Source organism: Rhinichthys klamathensis, unplaced genomic scaffold (assembly GCF_029890125.1).
Source record: "Rhinichthys klamathensis goyatoka isolate OS25496 unplaced genomic scaffold, OSU_Roscu_1.1 h1tg000015l_1, whole genome shotgun sequence".
Lineage (NCBI taxonomy): Eukaryota > Metazoa > Chordata > Actinopteri > Cypriniformes > Leuciscidae > Rhinichthys > Rhinichthys klamathensis.
In genome coordinates, this window is record NW_026606567.1 from 961813 (window position 1) to 983473 (window position 21661).

The 21661-nt window shown below is 39.0% G+C and overlaps 1 protein-coding gene across 10 annotated transcripts in view; it reads left to right on the forward strand.

Annotated features, from left to right (window-relative positions):
- Positions 1-180: 180 nt before the first annotated feature.
- Positions 181-21661, forward strand: part of spag9a (sperm associated antigen 9a) — a 53162-nt gene continuing 31681 nt past the window's right edge. For 6 of the 10 annotated variants that reach the window (XM_056272238.1, XM_056272235.1, XM_056272237.1 and 3 more), the window contains exons 1-7: positions 182-734; positions 7196-7316; positions 12425-12495; positions 16384-16475; positions 16644-16794; positions 17130-17213; positions 20541-20700. In XM_056272238.1, coding sequence (XP_056128213.1) covers positions 435-734; positions 7196-7316; positions 12425-12495; positions 16384-16475; positions 16644-16794; positions 17130-17213; positions 20541-20700 — 979 coding nt within the window. In that variant the 5' untranslated portion in view covers positions 182-434. Of the gene's footprint in view, positions 735-7195; positions 7317-12424; positions 12496-16383; positions 16476-16643; positions 16795-17129; positions 17214-20540; positions 20701-21661 lie in introns of all 10 variants that reach the window. The other 4 variants (XM_056272242.1, XM_056272236.1, XM_056272243.1 and 1 more) reach the window with 4 other exon arrangements.

Sequence of the window (21661 nt, forward strand, 5' to 3'; positions counted from 1 at the left end):
ATCTTGTCAAGAACAATTTAATTATCGAAATGATCATGCTCAATTATGATAAACTGATTAATTCCGATGTGGAAATGTTGTGATTTAAAAAAAAACTAACGGCAGGTAATGTAATGGGACCAGAATGGGACAGGTTTTATATTATTTATTACGATATATGGAGCGTGACGTCACCGCGCGACTGTCTGGTCAACAACTGAACTCGTCTGTTGTCGGTCGACCGCGGGAAAATATTCCACGTAATACATCGGCCGGTTAGTTCCAGGGAGGGAGGGACTCTGGACTGACTTACGTGGGATCCTTCCTTGTGGCTGTGTGTGTGTCGGAGAATATAACGGGAATATATATCCGCATTTGTTCTCAAAATATCTCAGGGCACGTTGGTTGGAATAGCGGCGGTTTAAATCTAGGACATTCACAGAAGAGGAAGGAAAATGGAGTTGGATGACGGAGTTGTGTACCAGGACGACACGGGGACATCGGCGATCATGTCGGAGAGAGTCTCGGGCCTCGCCAACTCCATCTACCGCGAATTCGAGAGGCTTATTCGCAAATACGACGAGGACGTGGTGAAAGAGCTGATGCCGCTGGTCGTGGCGGTGCTGGAGAACCTCGACACCGTGTTCGCCGAGAACCAGGAGCATGAAGTGGAGCTGGAGCTCCTGAAGGAGGACAACGAGCAGCTGATCACACAGTACGAGCGCGAGAAAGCGCTGAGGAAACACGCAGAGGAGGTGAGTGAGTGAAGGAGATCCATCAGAGTTGACATCAGCAGGGAAAACGGGAGCTTGGCATCTTTGTTTTGTTGCAGCATCACAGCAGCTGCACGTGCACGAACGGCTTTGTCATCTCATCATCATGCCTTGTTTACTTGCCAGTGCCCTTCGACGATGAGTCAGTCTTGGGCCTCAAGAAATCAATCAATAAAAAGCATTATTATCAATGCATGTTTGTTTTAACATTCATCACTGTGTCCTTGTCCTGGCTGATGGTGAGAACTTAATGTACAAGCTTAGATGGCACCACAATGTTGTTTGCATGCTTATAAGTAAAGGCCAGAGATGGAAAACAACATAAAATCTATGCATAAAACAAACAACAGGCAACCTGTTTGTTGTCTCAGTGCCATATGGGAGAGACAGGGGCAAGTTGTCACAATGGCTAGCTGTAACTGTAAGGTTTTTAAATCACATTTATGCATTTAGCAGACACTTTTATCCAAAGCGACTTACAAAATAGGAACGAAAAGCAATTCGTCAAAAAGACAAGAATATTTGTAATACACAATACCAGTTTTTTTAGACAAACATAATAGATTAGGACAAGCTTTGAGTCAAAAGTCCAATTGTTTTCTTTAGAAGTGGTCTTGTTTGTTCAAAATATTCAAAATGTTATGTCAAGTTAGGCAAGTTGTCATGTGTTGTAAAGGTTATACATTTTTTTTTCCAGATTGTTTTGTTTCATAATTCTTGTAATATTTAAATTTGAGTTAATAAGCTTATTTTAGGTTATTTAATTACTGTTTTCATTGTGACAACTTACCCCATGCAGTGTGACAACATGTCAGGTGTTTTTTCTTCCCTTTTCTGGGCAATAATGGCTGGAAATGTTTAATAGCTTTTGTTTTGTAACCATAACTTTAACCCCCAGTTCCACAGACAAGGCTTAAGCTAGTCTCAGACTAAAATGCATTTGAGCTGTTTCAACTGATGCAACTTGTACTTCTTGTACAAATCTTAAAATGTCACTGCCATTATTTCGTCTCAAGATGCACCAGTAATGTTTTTTTTTTCTGAGGCACGTTTATAAAAGCTACTTAAATTGAACTAAGGCCTAAATTCTAATCCTGGCTTAATCTAATCTAATACTCTTTTTATAATGTATTATAATATATTTCAAAATATAATCTTATACCCTGAGTAAAAATTTTGCCAGCTATTCCAATTTAAGTCTCCCATATGTTTCTGGATTTTGATGCAACAGTCTGTCGACATGCATGGAAACACGCATGCAGAAAAGTATTTTTTCAGAGACTTTTTCCCACATTAAACCTCGCATGTGTCATTTGTGTTAAATTATGTTATGATATGAACCTTTCATAGTTGATTACATGAGTAAATTCTTTGACGTGACTCTAATATGTTTTGGAAATAAGATTACTCTGCATTGTACAGTTCTCAACGTGTGTAAGCCTGACTTTGGACAGATTAAGGCTGCTCAATGGCTTTATGTGTTCCTGAGACAGTGACAGTTAACCGGGATTATGAGCAATATGCCTGGCACATTCTCCAACCAAAACACAAATGAGCCATGATGAGCTGCATTAATCCCTGTGTGAACTGATACGGGATCTAGGATACATCCTATTATGACAGACTGGTTTCACTTCCAGAAGAGTGACATAAGGTTGTTGTTGTGATCAATATTCAGTGGTGAACATTGATCTTTTACTCGCCTTTCATCTCACTGAAATACTAGAGAAACTTTTAAGACTATTTAGGATAATTTGGTTTAGGTTTCAGGCCTAATGTGTTAATTTTCATACTGTTTGATATTTTCTTACTGAAAAATAGTGTTGTACCACTATGCTGTCTTAATCCAGTGTTTTAATTTAGTATTATTTATACACTGTTATGCTGAATTAGCCTTAGATTTTCTGTTTTCATTAGAATTTTTTGTTGTAGTCATTTTTTAAAACATTTCTATTAAATTTTAAAGGGGTCATATGATGCCATTTTTGTACAAGCTAATATGATTCTTTAGGGTTTAAATTAAAAGTTTGTAATATACTTTAATTAAAAATTCTCATTAGTATTGTAAGAAAACACTTATTTTACCTGGTCAAAAACAGCTCTGTTTTCAGCACGCCGTTTCAGTGCATATGCCTTTAAATGATAATGAGCTTTGCTCACCCCGCATCTCTGTTCTGTGTGTACACCGTTTGTAACACAATAACACAATAATCATAACGCGTTGTTCATTATAAACGTGGGATTATGAATTAAATTGAGAACGTCATACATAGAAAACATGCCGTAATGTACCCTGAGTGTAAACCTTAAGGCCAATTTATACTTCTGCGTCGGGTGCGCGCAGTACGTACGGCGTAGCATACGCACAGACGCGTACCATACGCCGTACCCTTCGCCGTAACCTGACGCGCACCTCCTCAAAAATGTAACTACACGTCGCGACGACGCGGACCGCAAGATCTGTGATTGGTCGGCTTGGGAGCATCGCGTTTCCTCCTATGCATTTCCGGCGTGTTCTTCTGCACCGCCCGCCATTTTTTAATTCTAAGTACAGCGAAACTGTTAAAAAAAACTAAAAATTTACCTTTTCCACCTCGATAAGCTCCAACTCCAACATGATCTGCTCTCTTTCAGTCGGCATTGCTTGTAGTAACCTAAACTCAAAACAGCCGCGAGGAATCTTCTTCTTCTTGCCGCGAGGAATCTAAACACAGTGGAACATTAAAACCCTCCGCCGCCAACTAGCGTTTCGGCGCTGTACTGCAGAGCAACGCAGACCTAAACGCAGAAGTATAAATGCTCATGACGGCGTTGCCTAGGTGCGTAGCCTACGCCGTACACTACGGCGTACACTCGACGCAGAAGTATAAATTGGCCTTTAGACGCATTCATTGTGAAGCGTGCAGCTAGCGATTTGGAAAGATTAATATATTAATATAAAGTTTAATAAAACGTTACACTCACTTCCGTTCTTCTGGAGATTCAGCAGGAACACGAATATCTGCTACCGATCCATTTTTCATGAGCAGCTTCTTAGCAAATCCAGCTTTATACTGATCCTCCTTTATAAAGCAGTCTGGTGTGTGAAATGATTCGCGCAAACATGAGAGCATTGACGTTGCTCGTGGGGAATATTCCCTTCGAAAACAAAGTCAGCCACTGCGTCTTCAGCGGTTCGGATTTAGGAACATTAAAATGACTGCTGTGTTCGTTATTACACCCAAGAACAGAACACCACAATCGCTTAGACGCCATTCTGCTCATAGACAGTGCTCCAGCATATCAACAATGACCGCGCCGGTCCGCGCAGACTATGATTGACAGCTCGCTCACGAGCGAGGGCGGGTCTGTGTTGAAACGCTCCTGTCAATCAACAATCATGGGAGGGGCTTCCGAGCGTGTGACGTCACACGGTCGAACCGCTTGATTTGAGGCAGGGGAAAACATAATATGTTGTTGGTCCTCCGTTTGCTGCCAAAATAGTGCCGACTGGACTGTAGGTGGCAAAATCGAGTCGCCGTGGATCGAACTTGTTGGTCCAGCACATCTTACAGATGCTCAATTGAATTGGGATCTGCAGCATTTGAAGACCGGGGCAACACCTTGAACTCTTCATCATGTGCATTATCCTGCTGAAAGAGCCACTTCCACCAGGGAACACCCTTATCATGATGGGGTGTACCTGGTCTGCTACAATGTTTAGGTATGTGACACGTGTCAAATTTACGTCCACATGAATGGCCGGACTCAGGGTTTCCCAGCCGAACATTGTCCGGAGCGTCACACTCCCTCCACCGTCGTCGTCCCACAGTGCATCACTTCCCCAGGTAAACGCTGCACACGTACCAGACTAAACTGGTTTTATTGAGACGGTCCATGTGATGTAAAAGAAAACAGGACTCATCGGACCAGGTGAACTTCTTCCACTGCTTTAAGGTCTAGTTCAGACACTTGCGTGCCCATTGTAGGCACTTTCACCAGTGGACAGGGGTCATCATCTCTCTGATTGGTCAGTGTCTACGCAGCCCCATACGCAGCAGAGTGTGATGTACTGTGTGTTGTGACACATTCCTCCCTCGCCGTTTCAGAGATACTCTGGCCCAGACGCCTTGCCATAACAATTTGGCCTGTGTCAGATCTTTATTCCTGCCCATTTCTCCTGCATCCAATACGTTGCTTTCTATCTAATCTACCCAGATCTTAATATGTGTCCTTGTTAGGAGATGATCAACGATATTCGCTTCACCCGTGACTGTTCATGTTTTGGCTCATCATCAGTGTATATAGTGTCTTTTTTTTATTTGAATGATTTGGGTTTTTCCATGGCAGATGCTGATATTTTTGATCTCTAGAGAGCATAGTGTTTGATATAATGCATATTTATAATTTATTGATTTAAGATGACATGGCCCCTTGTTGCTCAGAATATTTACTCAGAAAGCAGTTTGAAAACAGAAATTGTATATTATCATGTGTGTTTAGTGCATGTTTTATCTTAAACTTCCTTAACTTTATGTGTTTGTGCGAGTGCTGTGTTGCACTGGAAATGATTGGGAATTGAGTGTGACTTGAACCATATGTTTGGGGATGGGGGATTGGGGGGTGGGGTGCTGAATGAGTTTTGTGTGCCAGTGTGACGCGAACCTAAAGTGACACTGGAACAGCTCCTCTTTATCAGATGCTCACACACTGCACCAGGCTCTCCAGGAGACCCCTGTTCTCCAGACATGTTCTGTAGGAGAGAGATTCTAATTAGGGAAAATATTAGTCAAGATATTACTTCCAGGTCAATGGATCCTTTGCTGTGACCAGGCTGGAAAACGCTTGCTGCTGGATTCAAACTGTATTTTTCTTGTGAAACAGACAGTTTTTTTGTCAATGCATAATGCACCTTTTGCTGTTTTCATACACTACTGGTCGAAAGTTTGGGATCAGTACGATTTTTTAAAAAGTGACAGTAAAGACATTAATCATAATCCCACACAAAATCATAAACGGGGGTGGTGATGGCGCAGCGGATAAGACACATGCCTTTGGTGTGAGAGACCCGGGTTCGAATCCACTGTGAAACACCAATGTGTCCCTGAGCAAGACACTTAACCCCTAGTCGCTCCAGAGGCGTGCGACCTCTGACATATATAGCAATTGTAAGTCGCTTTGGATAAAAGCGTCAGCTAAATGAATAAATGTAAATGTAAATTATATTGAGAACGTCATACATAGAAAACATGCCGTAATGTACCCTGAGTGTAAACCTTAGACGCATTCATTGTGAAGCGTGCAGCTAGCGATTTGGAAAGATTAATATATTAATATAAAGTTTAATAAAACGTTACACTCACTTCCGTTCTTCTGGAGATTCAGCAGGAACACGAATATCTGCTACCGATCCATTTTTCATGAGCAGCTTCTTAGCAAATCCAGCTTTATACTGATCCTCCTTTATAAAGCAGTCTGGTGTGTGAAATGATTCGCGCAAACATGAGAGCATTGACGTTGCTCGTGGGGAATATTCCCTTCGAAAACAAAGTCAGCCACTGCGTCTTCAGCGGTTCGGATTTAGGAACATTAAAATGACTGCTGTGTTCGTTATTACACCCAAGAACAGAACACCACAATCGCTTAGACGCCATTCTGCTCATAGACAGTGCTCCAGCATATCAACAATGACCGCGCCGGTCCGCGCAGACTATGATTGACAGCTCGCTCACGAGCGAGGGCGGGTCTGTGTTGAAACGCTCCTGTCAATCAACAATCATGGGAGGGGCTTCCGAGCGTGTGACGTCACACGGTCGAACCGCTTGATTTGAGGCAGGGGAAAACATAATATGTTGTTGGTCCACCGTTTGCTGCCAAAATAGTGCCGACTGGACTGTAGGTGGCAAAATCGAGTCGCCGTGGATCGAACTTGTCGAACAGTTATTGACATTTCACATCATAGATTTGGTTACATATGTAATTTGTGCAAAAAAAATTGGATATAGTTTATTAAATTAAATCCTTAAAAAACTTTTCTGCCTTTCAGTCTTGATAGATTTGACATTTTAAACTTGTTCCTTAGCCTGTAAAAAGGCATAAAGATCTGGAAAAATCCATAAGGGTTCACACTATTCATCTATTCTACTACTTAGTAGAAATCATAAATGTTTTTTTTCTGCTTGAAGTTTTGTAGCTTTTGTGTACAATCAATATGCTAGCTAACTGAAGTTTATTTTAGCAGATATATGCATATAAAAACAGGCCAAAAATATTGATAATGAAAATGTACAAGACTGAAAATGTCCTCTTCCTTTAAATTAAAAATACCACCTAGCGTTGACTAGCAACAGCAAGTAGCAAATCATGGTCTATTTATGATGTAAGAATTAAATCCTGTAACGCCTGTTGGCTATTATAAAAATAAATGTATTATGCAATGTTTAATTTGTGTTTTCTGTGAGCAGAGGTTCATTGAATTTGAAGATTCCCAGGAGCAAGAGAAGAAGGACTTGCAGAATCATCTGGAAAGCCTGGGATCACATTCCCGTCAGCTGGAGCTGAAGATCAAGAACTATGCTGACCAGAGTAAGAATCTCCTGCTTTTATATCCTGTTCTCGTTTACTCTTACACTTCCACGGTCTGACAATATTTAGAGCCTTCATACATACGTCGTCTAGATGTTTTATGTCCGTGTATCTGCTCAAAAAGTCCTTCTGTTTTAAAGTGTAACTTCGCTGATTTTCAACCTGATTTTCAAAGTTTACTCTTTGAATTCTTGCAGCTAGGAACCATATAAGTCGATACCATAATAACTAAAAGTTTGCTAAGAAGTATATCCTACTAAACAAGGCGATATTTGACTCTGGTTAAGCGTATCCATAGTAGACGGCTGGGAGTGCCCTTGGATGGCAACATGCCTAATGCATTGTGGGTGTTGAAGTTTTCCTACCAATTTGGCAAAAGGAAAGACAACAGCCTTTTTTCTCTGTTTTCTCTAGTCAGGTAGCACTGATTTCAAAAATTGTTTCACCTTTCTACTGTATAGGCCGACATGTTGTATAGAACGGCCATTTTGCCATGGGCGAAATAAGCCTTTAATATCAAATGTATATAATAATCCATAATTCTATGCAATTTAGCTGTTTATGTGAAGTATTGGTTTACAGTGCTCTTCACACATGGTCCATATAATAGAGTAGCGTCCCATCATTCAATTTGCTCTCTCTCCTCAACCCATTCTACTGATCCCATTAATGGATCAGTGATAATGTAAAGTTGCCCATTTGCACAGGAAAGAGTTGACATTTTCTTTGGCTTCTATATATAGCTGTTTGATTCATCATGGACTGAGTCATTAATGGGAAAAGATTTGAAATCTGAATTGAAATCGTCAGAGCAAATATTTGCACCACTAGTAGTCTGGCTTTGTGTAAGAAGACGAGGTCCGCACAAGGTGCTTAAAGTGCTTTGAATACTTGAATTTGACTTTTTGAAATTTAAGTCCTGGAAAACATCCATATTTTTTGAAGAGGTACCTAAAAGCTTTAAATTATTGAAATAAAATTTGTTTCATTTAAAAAAAATGGATTGATCTCTATGAAGTGAAACGTCAGAGAGCTGATATCTGTAATTTGAGTAAAAACAAACAAATAAATAAATAATAATAAAGATATTGTTTGATGCTGACTGTAGTCCTTGAAATCCAAAAAAGGAGTGCTTGAAACGAACCCTGAAGAGAGTTTAGTCTGGTTTTGAATTAATGTGATTAATCTCTTCAGTCTTATTCAGTGGCCCTGAATACCATTACTCATGTATTGTTGTTCAAAAGCATCTGTGAAAAAAGAAGAAGCAGCTAAAACAGGGTCAGTTCAGACCGAGTGTGTGCTAGAATTGGCCTGTGCTCCACAAGATGCCCGTGGGTGATAATGATATTAGTCAAGCACCAATACATGCTAATTATGGATGTCTGCTGTTTTAATCTGGCACTAATGAATTAATTCTGGCATTAATTAATAGTGAATTGCCAGCAAACCCTTGTCTGAGATTTGAACTGGATATCAGTTCTACTTGAAATCACTGTGCTGAAATTAAGTATGTAGTAGACAGTGAATTACTGTAGGCGGGATGCATTGGGCAGTTCTGCTGCAGGCTTAGATTTAAACCCGACAGCTAAAAGTGGATTATGGCTTTGTGTCACCTCTTAAATCAAGCCTGTGTGAATGTCCTCTACAGAACTGCAAGTGTTTTTTATAGGCCTCACTCAGCCTATATAAAATCTGGTTTCAGGCCAGTTTAAAGGTGCAATAGGTGATCAGGGAAATGCTAACTTTAGCCTGCTAGCATTGAAAGCATACGATCCCACCCTCCCTGCAAATCGCGTCCAAAACCACGCCTCCTCCGAAAACCCATGAACGCGCACAGACCACAAGAGAGACACCCAGAGACAACGTTATTGGATTACATCATGTGTCTTTTACCGGCGTGAAAACTTTATAGTACAGTGAGCAGAGAAAGAGAAGCACTTGCTTGTAAGGGTGTCACGATTTCGATTTTTAATCGATTTAATTCGATTTTTCGATTTGTAATCGAAATCGACCGAAATGAATTCACAATCTCGAACTTCTAATTAAAAAATGGAATCGTCGATGCTGCCACGCCCCCGTGTGACGTCCGGTCGGCGTCCCAAGCAGAAAAAAACACACGTGTTGAAGTGCTGCGAGTCTATGGTCAACCTCCTCTAACTTAGCTACAGCCATTCAAAAGATAGCATGGCAACTGCAGATGCAGGAGACCCATCGACAGAACTTGAACCCCCTCCTCTTTCATTGAAGTCGCAGGTGTGGAGGTTTTTTGGATTTCCAGTGAGTTATGTTGACAACGTTCACGCTTCAAAAAACCCACAGTTTGCAGACATCCCAAGTCTCCCGGAAGTCTCCGGGAGTCTCCTGCATATTGATAGCGGCTCCCTGATGCCCTGCAGATTAGTTAAAATCTCCAGGAATCTAGAGTGAGCGAGCAAGAGCGCGCATGCGAGACAGAAAAAACTGTGCTCCAAACCGTATAGCGCGCACACGGCAGAGAGGGAGAGAGCGAGAGACCTTGCGTGTGTGCCTCATGAAGCGCATGTAAGACAGAGAGCATCCTGATTGCCCGTAAAAATCGAGAATCGAATCGAACCGTGACTTTAGAATCGAAAATTTAATCGAATCGAGGATTTGAAGAATCGTGACACCCCTACTTGCATATATAAGTATGTGATTGTGAAATAACTCCAGTTCAAAAGGTGACCTGTTGACATTAAAGGAACACTCCGACTTTTTGGGACTTTGGCCTATTCACCTTATCCCCCAGAGTTAGATAAGTCCATACATACCTTTTTCATCTCCGTGCGTGCTATAAGTCTGTTTGACGCACCCACCGCTAGCCTAGCTTAGCACAAAGACTGGATCTAAATGGTTGCAGCTAGCATACTAATCCAAATAAGTGACAAAATAACGCAAACATTTTCCTATTTACATGTTGTGATTTGTATAGTCACAGAGTGTACAAAAAACAAAGTCACATGAGACACAGACATATTTTAACCGTATATATACTGGGAACTATATTCTCTGAAGGCGAAGCACTGCTACTTGGGCGGAGTGATAACCGCAGCACCTGAGACGCGCCGTGGTGAGGAGCGAGTCTCAGGTGCTGCGGTTATCACTCCGCCCAAGTAGCAGTGCTTCGCCTTCAGAGAATATAGTTCCCAGTATATATACGGTTAAAATATGTCTGTGTCTCATGTGACTTTGTTTTTTGTACACTCTGTGACTATACAAATCACAACATGTAAATAGGAAAATGTTTGCGTTATTTTGTCACTTATTTGGATTAATATGCTAGCTGCAACCATTTACATCCAGTCTTTGTGCTAAGCTAGGCTAGCGGTGGGTGCGTCAAACAGACTTATAGCACGCACGGAGATGAAAAAGGTATGTATGGACTTATCTAACTCTGGGGGATAAGGTGAATAGGCTAAAGTCCCAAAAAGTCGGAGTGTTCCTTTAAGGAAAGAATGCACTGTATTTCAGCTTTATTCATATGCAATTTCAGGATAACAGTTGAATTTCACTGAATTTTCTGCATAGGGCAAAGTCCGTGGTACATAGAACTGCACAGTTAAACCTGAAATGTAGATACTTGCCACTTGTTGTCGGTTCAGAAGGAAAGTTAGGTTGTTTGCATGCCATTCTCGCTCTGTCTGCACAGCGTATGTGAACGCGCTGATGGCGTATGATGTCTGTGTGAACAGTGGTATACAAACACACATTGACCGATAGGAAACACATGTTATCATTTCATTCGTACTGAATGCAATGATTGAACGAGCATTTTAGGGTCCTACGCCTTCCACAGATTATATATGTATAAAAATACATTTAGACTGCTTAACATTGTGATTGCTATCAGGATATGAGGAGACTTAACCAGCATAATAAAAAAAAATTCTGTAGAATCACCTATTTTACCTTTAAAGGATTAGTTCACTTTTAAAAAAACTTTTGCTGATAATTTACTCACCCCCATGTCATCCAAGATGTCCATGTCTTTCTTTCTTCAGTCGAAAAGAAATTAAGGTTTTTGATGAAAACATTCCAGGATTTTTCTCCATATAATGCACTTTGCTGGGCACCAAACGGCTCAAGGTCCAAAAGACAGTTTCAGTGCAAACTGCAAACTGTTCAAATGGCTTTAAACGACACCAGACGATGAATAAGGGTCTTATCAAGCGAAACGATCGCTCATTTAAAAAAGAAATAACAAAGTTTAAGTTTTATAAGCTCAAATGCTCGCCTTGCTCTGTTCTGTGTGACTCTCCTGTTCGAACTCGTTCATCAAAATGAACGAATCTTTTTCCGAGTCAATTCGTTCATTTCGTTCGTTAAATGAACCAAATGACTCGAAAAAAGATTTGTTCATTTTGATGAACGAGTTCGAACAGGAGAGTCATGAACGTGCATCACAGAACAGAGCAAGGCGAGCATTTGACATTATTAAACTTAAACTTTGTTATTTATTTTTTAAATGAGCGATCGTTTCGCTTGATAAGACCATTATTCATCGTCTGGTGTCGTTTAAAGCCCTTTGAACAGTTTGCAGTTTGCACTGAAACTGTCTTTTGGACCTTGAACCGTTTGGTGCCCAGCAAAGTGCATTATATGGAGAAAAATCCTGGAATGTTTTCATCAAAAACCTTAATTTCTTTTCGACTGAAGAAAGAAAGACATGAACATCTTGGATGACATGGGGGTGAGTAAATTATCAGCAAAAGTTTTTTTTAAAAGTGAACTAATCCTTTAAAGTGGCGAGCTCTCTCACATGGTTTTACAGTGGTCATTTGGGACATTCTAACCTGTGTTACGATGAAGACGGGAATAATTGCCCTCGTTTCTCTGTCCTCATTTATGTCTAGGCTCTTCTTCAGAGCTTCTATGTGGCATGTAACGTGTGTTTATAAGACACTGCAATTGCATGTTTGCATGCAAAGAGATACCAAGCCTAAATATTCTCTTTCAAAGTTTTTTAAAAGCAGTTTATTGTAAAAAAGAGACTTGTAAGTACTTGTGAACTGAACTACAACTCTAAAATCTTTGCAAAGCACTCTTGTACTGCTGAACTAATCATGCTTGATTTAATCTATCTTTCTCAGTAAGTCGATTAGAGGAGAGAGAGGCTGAACTCAAGCGAGAGTATAATTCCCTTCACCTGCGGCACACAGAGGTAAGAAAGAGAGCAAATGCAACACCATGTAAATGACATTGGCCATGTACATAGTGAAACTGAGAGTGACAACCACAGTTGTGATCCCCTTTTGGGATTTATAAAAAATAATGATGTGCACAGATAAATCATTTATAATAAATACTGCAATATTCCATAAAAAACAAGAACTGCCAAATTTGATTTCATGGTGACTTTAATGCACTCAATTTAAATTAAAATATACCGTTCAAAAGTTTGGGGTTAGTAATTATTATTATTATTATTATTTTTTTTTTTAAAGAAAATCAATCATTTTCTTTTAACAAATGTGACCATGGACCACAAAACCAGTCACAAGTAGCACGGGTATATTTGTGGCAATAGCCAACAATGGGTCAAAATTATCGATTTATGCCAAAAATCATTAGGATATTAAGTAAAGATCATGTTCCATGAAGATATGTTTGTAAATTTCCTACCGTAAATATAGAAAACATTTATTTTTGTGAGTGGATGCAGCAAAAGCGCGAGCATAAATGGACAACTTTAAAGGGATAGGTCACTTCAAAATGAAAATTCTGTCATCATGAATTTCTTTCTTCTGCTGAACACAAAGGAAGATATTTTGAAGAATGTCAGTAACCAAACAGTTATCTGGTCCCATTGACTTCCATAGTATTTTATTTTTCCTACTATGGAAGTCAATGGGTCCAGATCAGTGTTGTTTTTGGCAGCCCTTTTAGTTTTAGTCTTAGTCTTAGTCTTTTGGACGAAAATGCTTTTAAGTTTTAGTCACATTTTAGTCACTTATAAACTTAATAGTTTTAGTCAAGTTTTAGTCGACGAAAACACAAAAAGGTTTTAGTCAAGTTTTAGTCGACGAAAACACAAAAAGGTTTTAGTAAAGTTTTAGTCAATTTAAGTATATATAAAAAAAATTAGTCTTTAACAAATTCATTTAGGTCAAAAAGTATTGGAAATGAGCTTAGGTTTGACAGGTTGTAGCAAGTGTTGCAATTCATAAAACAACAGCTAACCTTAAAACCTTTGCATAATAAACTAGACTTTCTCATTGATGGAGATGCAGTGCTGCCTTTGCCAAGCTGTACTTCATTGTCACATTGGGCAGAAACCTTTTATCCCCATATTTCAAGTTATAGTTTTTCCATGAATATTAAATGCTATTTTCACCAGTAATCACAGTAATAAAGGAATGGTTTAAAGTTTAAACAGCAAAAAAAATTTTTGAGCTACTACAACATTACACACAGATAAAGTGGTAACAGTGGAATCACTGTTTTACTCCAAAAAACCCAGGAATAAAAACATTCTTACTTTGGCAATTGTGGCTTTATTTGAGAAATTGCTAAAGTGCAATGAACAACGTGCCCAACATATAAGCTATTGAGGAACACATACTTATGATCTACAACTTGCACTTCAACTTGTCAGCCAGTGCAACAACAAGATGCATATTATTTGTAAACACAAACACCAAACAACCCTGTCTATCTTTAACTTGTGCAAACTGCAAAGTTGCAAACATTCTGAAACAAAAACAAAATAATAAAATAAATAAATAATACGGTGCATTGAACATAGGTTGTTAGGAATGCATACTTGAATATAAAGTATGAAACAAACATGACACTTGAAGTGTGTTGAACATAAAAATGAATAAGACAATTCCTGAATACTGTAAACAATTTGGTATTTAAATGGTTAGTTCGGTATTTTACACTTAAAGCCCTGTTTTAAGATCGTTTCTGATGAAATAGAACGGTTAAGATTGAAATTTGGACAAATGCTGTTGCCCCGAGAATTTAAAGTTTACCCCCCACCTACACGTCTATGTGCACTGGAACAATCATTCATAAAACGCATTAAACTTTAGTTTACAAAGACGTGAAACTCACCGAGTGGTCAGGGATGTTCACTGATATGCTCACACAACAATCGCTGCAAAAGATGCTTTCCAACAGGTTTTATCGTAGTTTTTGTCCGACTCCATTGAATTGACTAAACTACGATAAAACCTGTGTTGTTGTTGTGTTGAATCTGGTGCGCGCGCGCGCTGCGGCCGGGTGCTGCGCGTAACGTTACCCAAAACAAGGATAGGAAACGGGAGCATTGCTGATACTTTTTTTTTTAGCTCAATACAGACAGATTGCACGCAAAACAGGCAGAAATGACATGCATTGTGAACATCAGACTTATTATCATTTTCGTTCCGTCTCGTCTCGTCAACGAAAACTCGAAAACGTCTCGTCATGTTTTAGTCATCTTAGAGCCATTTTTAGCTAGTCATCGTCGCGTTATCGTCATAAAAAAAAGTGCGTCAACGAAATCATTTCGTTATCGTCATCACTGACGAAAACATCATTGGTCCAGATAACTGTGGTTACTGACATTCTTCCAAATAACTTTATTTGTGTTCAGCAGAAAAAAGAAATTCATACAAGTTTGAAACAACTTGAGGGCGAGTAAATGATGACAGAATTTTCATTTGGAATTGAACTTTCCCTTTAAAGGCGATTTTTCTCAATCTTTCGATTTTTTTGCACCCTCAGATTCCAGATTTTCAGTTGAATAGTTGTATCTCGGCCAAATATTGTCCTATCCTAACGAACCATACATCAATGGAAAGCTTATTTATCCAGCTTTCAGATGATGTATAAATCTCAATTACAAATAATTCACCCTTGTGACTAATTTTTTTATGTTACAGAAGATTTCCGTTTCAAATATATGCTGTTCTTTTGAACTTCCTATACATCAAAGGATCCTGAAAAGAAAAGGTTTCCACAAAAATATTAAGCAGCGCAACTTTTGTCTCATATTTATATCATATGATATAGTTATATCACGCAAATAACGAGCGCAATTTCACACGAGTGCTGTTTTTGTCTCGAATAGCACGAGTGCAAATGTGATATTGATTTTATACAACAGTTCAATAAATAAGAAGTTAATATTGTGTTATATTTTAGACACATTATTGTCTGATTTTGCTCAATTTTGCCAACAAAAATATTACCTGTAAAGCCAGAGCAGAACCGTGCGTCTCCAATCAACATGGTGTTTCGTTTCTGAATGAACCCGCATTTTGAGCGAATCAATCAGGTGAACCTATGATTCAGTGGCCCATTCATAAAGGCTGTATCCCAATTCAAAGGCTTCATCCTTCGAAGGACATTTAAAAGTGTAATCTGGTAATTTCTCTAAAAAAAATCCTGTTGTCACCGGCAATTGTTGAGCAATTAATTCTGGGGTAGACAAAGCGGTGAAGGATCCATCTGTTGTATCCTTAATTTTGCAGAAAACGAAGGACGCACTTTGAGGGCGCATTTGAAGGAGCCTTTGAATTGATACTGCCTTCGTCGGGCCACTGTGACGCAGTTAGCGTTCGAAAATGGCCTTCAAAGGATGCAGACTCTAAATTGAGACACAGCAAAAGAGCCATTTATTTAATTCCTGAATGAATCAGCCGTTTGAACGAATCGAATGAATGAATGACTCAATGACTTACTCATTTAGTTTCTTATTTAGAGAAATATTTTATATTTCCATATTAATACAAAATTAAAGGTATAGTTCACCCAAAAATGAAAATTCTGTCATCATTTACTCACCCTCATAACCTCATGGCCGTTGTAGCCTAAAAGGTTATGTGTTGTAGTAAATTCTATGTAAAAAAAAAAAAAAAATTCTATTTGATGCTTTTCTCATTTAACACATTAAAGACTTGAAATGATCTTTTGGGGGTAATTTCGGACCGCCTAAATCTTACCAACCCAACCAAAACTGAATTGATCATTTAGAAGAGAATTTACTACCACATTTAGCTGTAGTGTCTACCTGCAGCTCTTCATTTAATCCACATGATTTTGGTTCATTTTTCTTCAGATGATCCACAACTACATGGAACACGTGGAACGGATCAGGCTGCAGCAGACGGGAGGAGAGACCTCTGACATGGGGACACTGGGCCGAGTTCGGTAAGACGGACACGATCATGTCATGTAGTTGACTGAGAACTGGTAAATCGATTCAGAAGCAGATTGAAATCAAATTAGAACTAATTGCATTACACATTTATCTTAATATATAATGCAGGTTTGCTTATATCAGGATTTTAAATCCTCTTTTTTCCCCTTTTTGAACAGGAAAGAGCGACCCCTGTCTCTGGGAATTTTTCCCATGTCTGGCGGGAGCTCTTCACTGACGCCTGATGTCCAGGGCAAAGCCGAGACTCCTGGGATGGAGGGCTGGAGGTTCAACAATCTCAGTCAGCAGCGCTCTAACGCCAGCCTCAAGGTACAATAACGGCCCACATCGTTTTCTACTGAGACACTAAGACAAATGTCGAGGGAATTTGCATCAAGCCATGACAAGCATTTCGAATTGTTTACTAGAGCCATTTTTCTTTACGTGAACTGATGCTTCGACATCCACGTTCACCTCTGTGAAACATGGCAAGATTAAGAATTCGAAGCTCTCTTGAATGAATCGCTGCTTTAAATGTTCCCATGCTCAATAATGTTGTGTTTCCCACAGCACAAACACAAACACATGTGAGCACTATTGTGTTTTGTGTTGTGTCAGTGTTGCAAACAAATATAAGATGCCACGTCCCGATTTTCTTGTCCAAGCAGTTGGAGGCGGAGGACGCTCCAAAGAACAGGGAGGGTAAGGATGTTCTGGAAGCTTGGGATTCGCTGGCAAACGACTGCAAGGTAGCAAGGCTCCGTGCCGGCGGACAGTGTGTAGTGCAAATCACTGTTGTCCTTTAATAGTCAGAAAGTTTATTTACAGAACCATGTCTGGTTATTTAGCTGTATGCAACTAGAAAGATGAAGAAATTCTAGATGAATAATAAATGGTAATTAAAAAGAGCATGTTAAAATGATCTTTAGTTATCAGTAATCTAGGACAGCCTTTCTCAAAGTGGGTGCCGCGGCACACTGGGGTGCCCCCTGACTTTGTCAGGGGTGCCGCCAAAAAATTACGTAGGCTAAAAATATATATATATATATTTGAATTTACATAAATACATTCTTCTTCTTTTTAAACATATGAACGTATTAATAAAATTGTAAATTCATTTTAGATAAATATATATATATAAAATTAACCATAAAAATCCGTCTCACAAGACCGAAGCAAGACACACACACAACTTGACGCAAGTGACGCAACCCATAGCAACGCGTTATAGCAACAACACCGACCACGCGAACGCGCGTCACACAGCAACTGCAGGCTCTGACAAACACACATACAAACTATACTATACTTCTGCATAACGTGTCTCTTTTTACAACAAAAATGTGAATTCTGCCGGTATTCAGACAGTCCCATGCATACAGATACAGATCCGGCCTACAATCGCCTACGTAGGCGAAATTTGTTTGACATTTCTAATCGTAAACACAGCCATGTTGAAGCCTGCAGTAATGTTTTTCATTGATGTTATGGCAGTCCACTCTGCTTATTGTTTTTCGAGAATCTTGCACTCCTGTTTGTCATTGTGCACGAAACTTCATGCCAATAAATCATCAGAAATATTGCTGACTTGTGCGCGTCTCAAGCGCACTCTTAACGCTCGTCCTAATGCCTGTTAGTTGTCCGTGGATTTGCCTATATTTGGCGCTGAAAATGGAAACGTCTTTAGACATGGAAAATCGATTTTACAATCGATTCAATGAACGTTTATGTCTCAAAAATCGATCAGGATTTTTTCACAAAAGTGGTAGCCCTGTAAAGTTGTTATTATTATTGTTATTGTTATTTACAGTTCGTATTATGCTCTGTTCATTACTGTTCTGTCTAAAACAGGACATTTGCATTTACATTTGGGTTATGCAGTGTTTTTAATTTATATTTTACACTGGGGTGCCTTGAGATTTTATGCACTTTTGAAAGGTGCCCCGACTGAAAAAAGTTTGAGAAAGGCTGATCTAGGATATAGTTGCATACAGCTAAACGCATGCTGTTATTCTCGATTTCACCGCATGCCGTTTCAGATTTAATTCTTCATTCACACTTTTCTTACATTGTGTTTTTTAATCATAATAGTAGCTGATAGTATTGCTTGTCTTTAGTTTTTTTTTAACACATATTGTAGCTATTATTTAGTTTTTACCTGTGTTGGGGAATGTTACTTTTAAAAGAAATGCATTACTTTTGCATTATTTTTTAAAACATAAAAAAATGTAGCAGTAAAGGTTCTCAATTTTAATAGGTTACATTCCTTTTACAGTATAAATGTAAAAAGTTATGTTTTTATATAGTTTATTTGTTGCTTCTTTTACATTACTTTTAAAGTCACCGTGAACTGGAAGTTACGTCAATATTGTGACGTGTTTTCTGAGTGAAACGGAATATTGAATAAGAAGAATAGAGGGCGAGGGCGTGGCTTTTTTTTTTTTCGCTGTCAATTGATTGGATCTAGAAAAGTGGGCGCTCCATTCAGCTCTCTGTCAAAGCTCACAGCAGACTGACAGTTGGAGGAGATGCTCTACTCAAGCCGTCTAACTGACGTCAGCAGAGAAGGAAGGCCATTCTAGAGGGGAAGTACTTTTTCAGGTTTTGATCAAAGATTACAAAGACACATTTTTTTTTTATGATATGAAACTGTACTGTTTCATTATCAACGTGAATGACATTTTCACCACAAGACTGGTAATGTGCACCAACAGAGTGAATAGAGTCAACTTTAACATGCTTACCCCCAACACTTGGCTTTAATGTAGTTTTTCTTTTTTCTTTTCTATAAATCATTAATCCATTAATTTCAGTTGTGTTGCATTCACAGCAATAAAATACTTATTTCATCATTCATTATGATTTACTTTGTTGTTTGGGGTGTGTTGTGTAAATGGTAAATGTCTGTGTGTTGCAATGTGTTTTTGTAATAGTTTTTTTGTAGAGATTGACCGATAATTGGTTTAGGTGATTTAAAAACCCAACTTTTTTTCAGTTATCAGTTCTTTAACATTGGTATGGTAATGATAATTCACAGATAAATCACTTATTTCATGAATTGTTTGGATAAAATTATAATGTAAACACCTTTTTAAATGTGTATCTTTAAGGTCCTTGCGCACTGAGTGCGAAATTCACATCCGAATTTTTACGAAAAATACGACCTCATGTTTTGTCAATCACGCCTCCGGAACTTTCGTCCGTCATAAAAAAATTCGGATCGGGTTCGATTTTCTGTGTTTTTCTCATCCGTAGCAAGCAGTTTGAATGGTGTTTTGACAATTCAGAGCCACCGAATCACGAATACGAAAAAACGCATACAAAAATGTCGGACTCGGTGTGCAAGGACCTTTAAAATTAAACATCAAAGTTACGAAACAACTCTGCACGTATATAATGCCATACACTTTTGCATAGTTATTATTTTTTAACAATAATGCTTTATTATTGTGTCAAAAAGCAGAAATGAAAAAAGATTTGTAGCATGTGTATAATGGCATAATATTATTATTATGCGTACACTTTTTAAATATATTTTTTAATATTTGTTATTTTTTTATTATCGTGTCAAAAAGCAGAAACTAAACAATATATGAAATTGGTTCTGGATATCAGAAAAAATAATCTGTATCGATCAATCTCAATTTTGTTTTATTTTTTTGGTGTTCTAACCACAGTTCTCTGTTGTTTTGTTGTTATCTGTGTATCTTCGTGTAAGCTTTCTTACAGTAGCATCAATGAGCTGTCAAGTGTTTCTCTTGTTTTTACAGTCTTATTCTATTTTCATACCTTTGTTCTGTATCCTGAACTGACACTGATTTATCTAGTTATTATTTGACACCAATTTCATAGTCCCCCTTTCAAATATGTTTGATGACGTTTACCAGTCCCAGCAGTTATGAATATTATTCATTATATTTTTTCATTGTGTCTGTCCTGTGTTTGCTCGTTGGTGTACTGGGATAAAGTGAATATCCCTACCCCTCTATGCTTTCATGTTGTTCATGCTCTCCTCTGTCCTTGAGCTGTGACCTCTGACCTTGTCGTAATGATCATTGTGCGTTGAATGATTTCAGGATGAGCTGTCTGACCTCAGCCAGGGGGGCTCAAAGTCTGTCACTCCCATGTCCACCACGGCCTCTGACCTGGCCCTGGACTCTCATCGAGAGGATGGAGATGGGTTCTGGAAGAACACAGAGGTTCAGGCTGTTCCCGGGACCAGGAGCATCTCTGCGGGTTAGACACTCTTTTACTGTGGATGGAAAGCATCAGTACAAGCTTAACCCTCTAGGCGCCACGGTCGAGTTTAATTGGGTGTCAAATTTCATTCGACCTCCCCTCCACTGGATGGCAGAGATGTCATATTTCATCCCCGACTCAAAAAAACGTCATGCTTCTATACAAAATGTTCGAGTTAGAGCGCATTGAATCAGTGCGATCAAAAGCGGAGCTAGTGTGTGAGTGAGACATTTTTTCAGAGCCTCTCCGTAATCGCGGCGACAGTATTGTGGTGGAGACTTTGTCTAATGCCACTGGGTATGTTAGACGAGGTCGAAGTATTCATAGGACAGTTAGGAGGCAACGTGGAGGCAGGGTGGGGAATCGCAATGACAATGACAATGACAGTAGTCCGAACTGTGCACACTCGGCGCACGCGCGAGGCAGATCTGGCCGCGCTGCTCGTATCATCTCACTCATGATCTGTGCCTTGCCGTGGCGAGTGAGCTTTTGAACTAAACAGGTCTTGTCTACTTGTGTTTGTATGTCATATGAATAATATATATGTGCCTGTTACGATCCGTTTCAAGTCTAGGGGCAGAAAAGGAAGGTAACAAAAATTGCGGGGAGAGAGTGAAAGAACTCCCGTCTCCAGGTCCCAGGACAAGCACAAATTTCACCGACACAGGGTTTAAAGTAAAAAGTTTTATTTTACATAACAAGAGGGATATATATAAAAAAGGTAGATCTTCAGGAGAGGAAAAGGCCAAAACAACAAACAAAAGGTATTCTTTCTAAATGTTTTTTTTTAAATAACTTGCCTAACTTCAAAAAGAAAAAGAAACCAAAAGACAAACACTTCCCTTACTTCCTCTCTATATAAACACAGGAGAAAACTGAATCTCAAATAAAATGGCATCCACCTCCCTACAAATTATCCCAATAATAAATCAAACAGCATTTTAACTTAGAAGAAAAC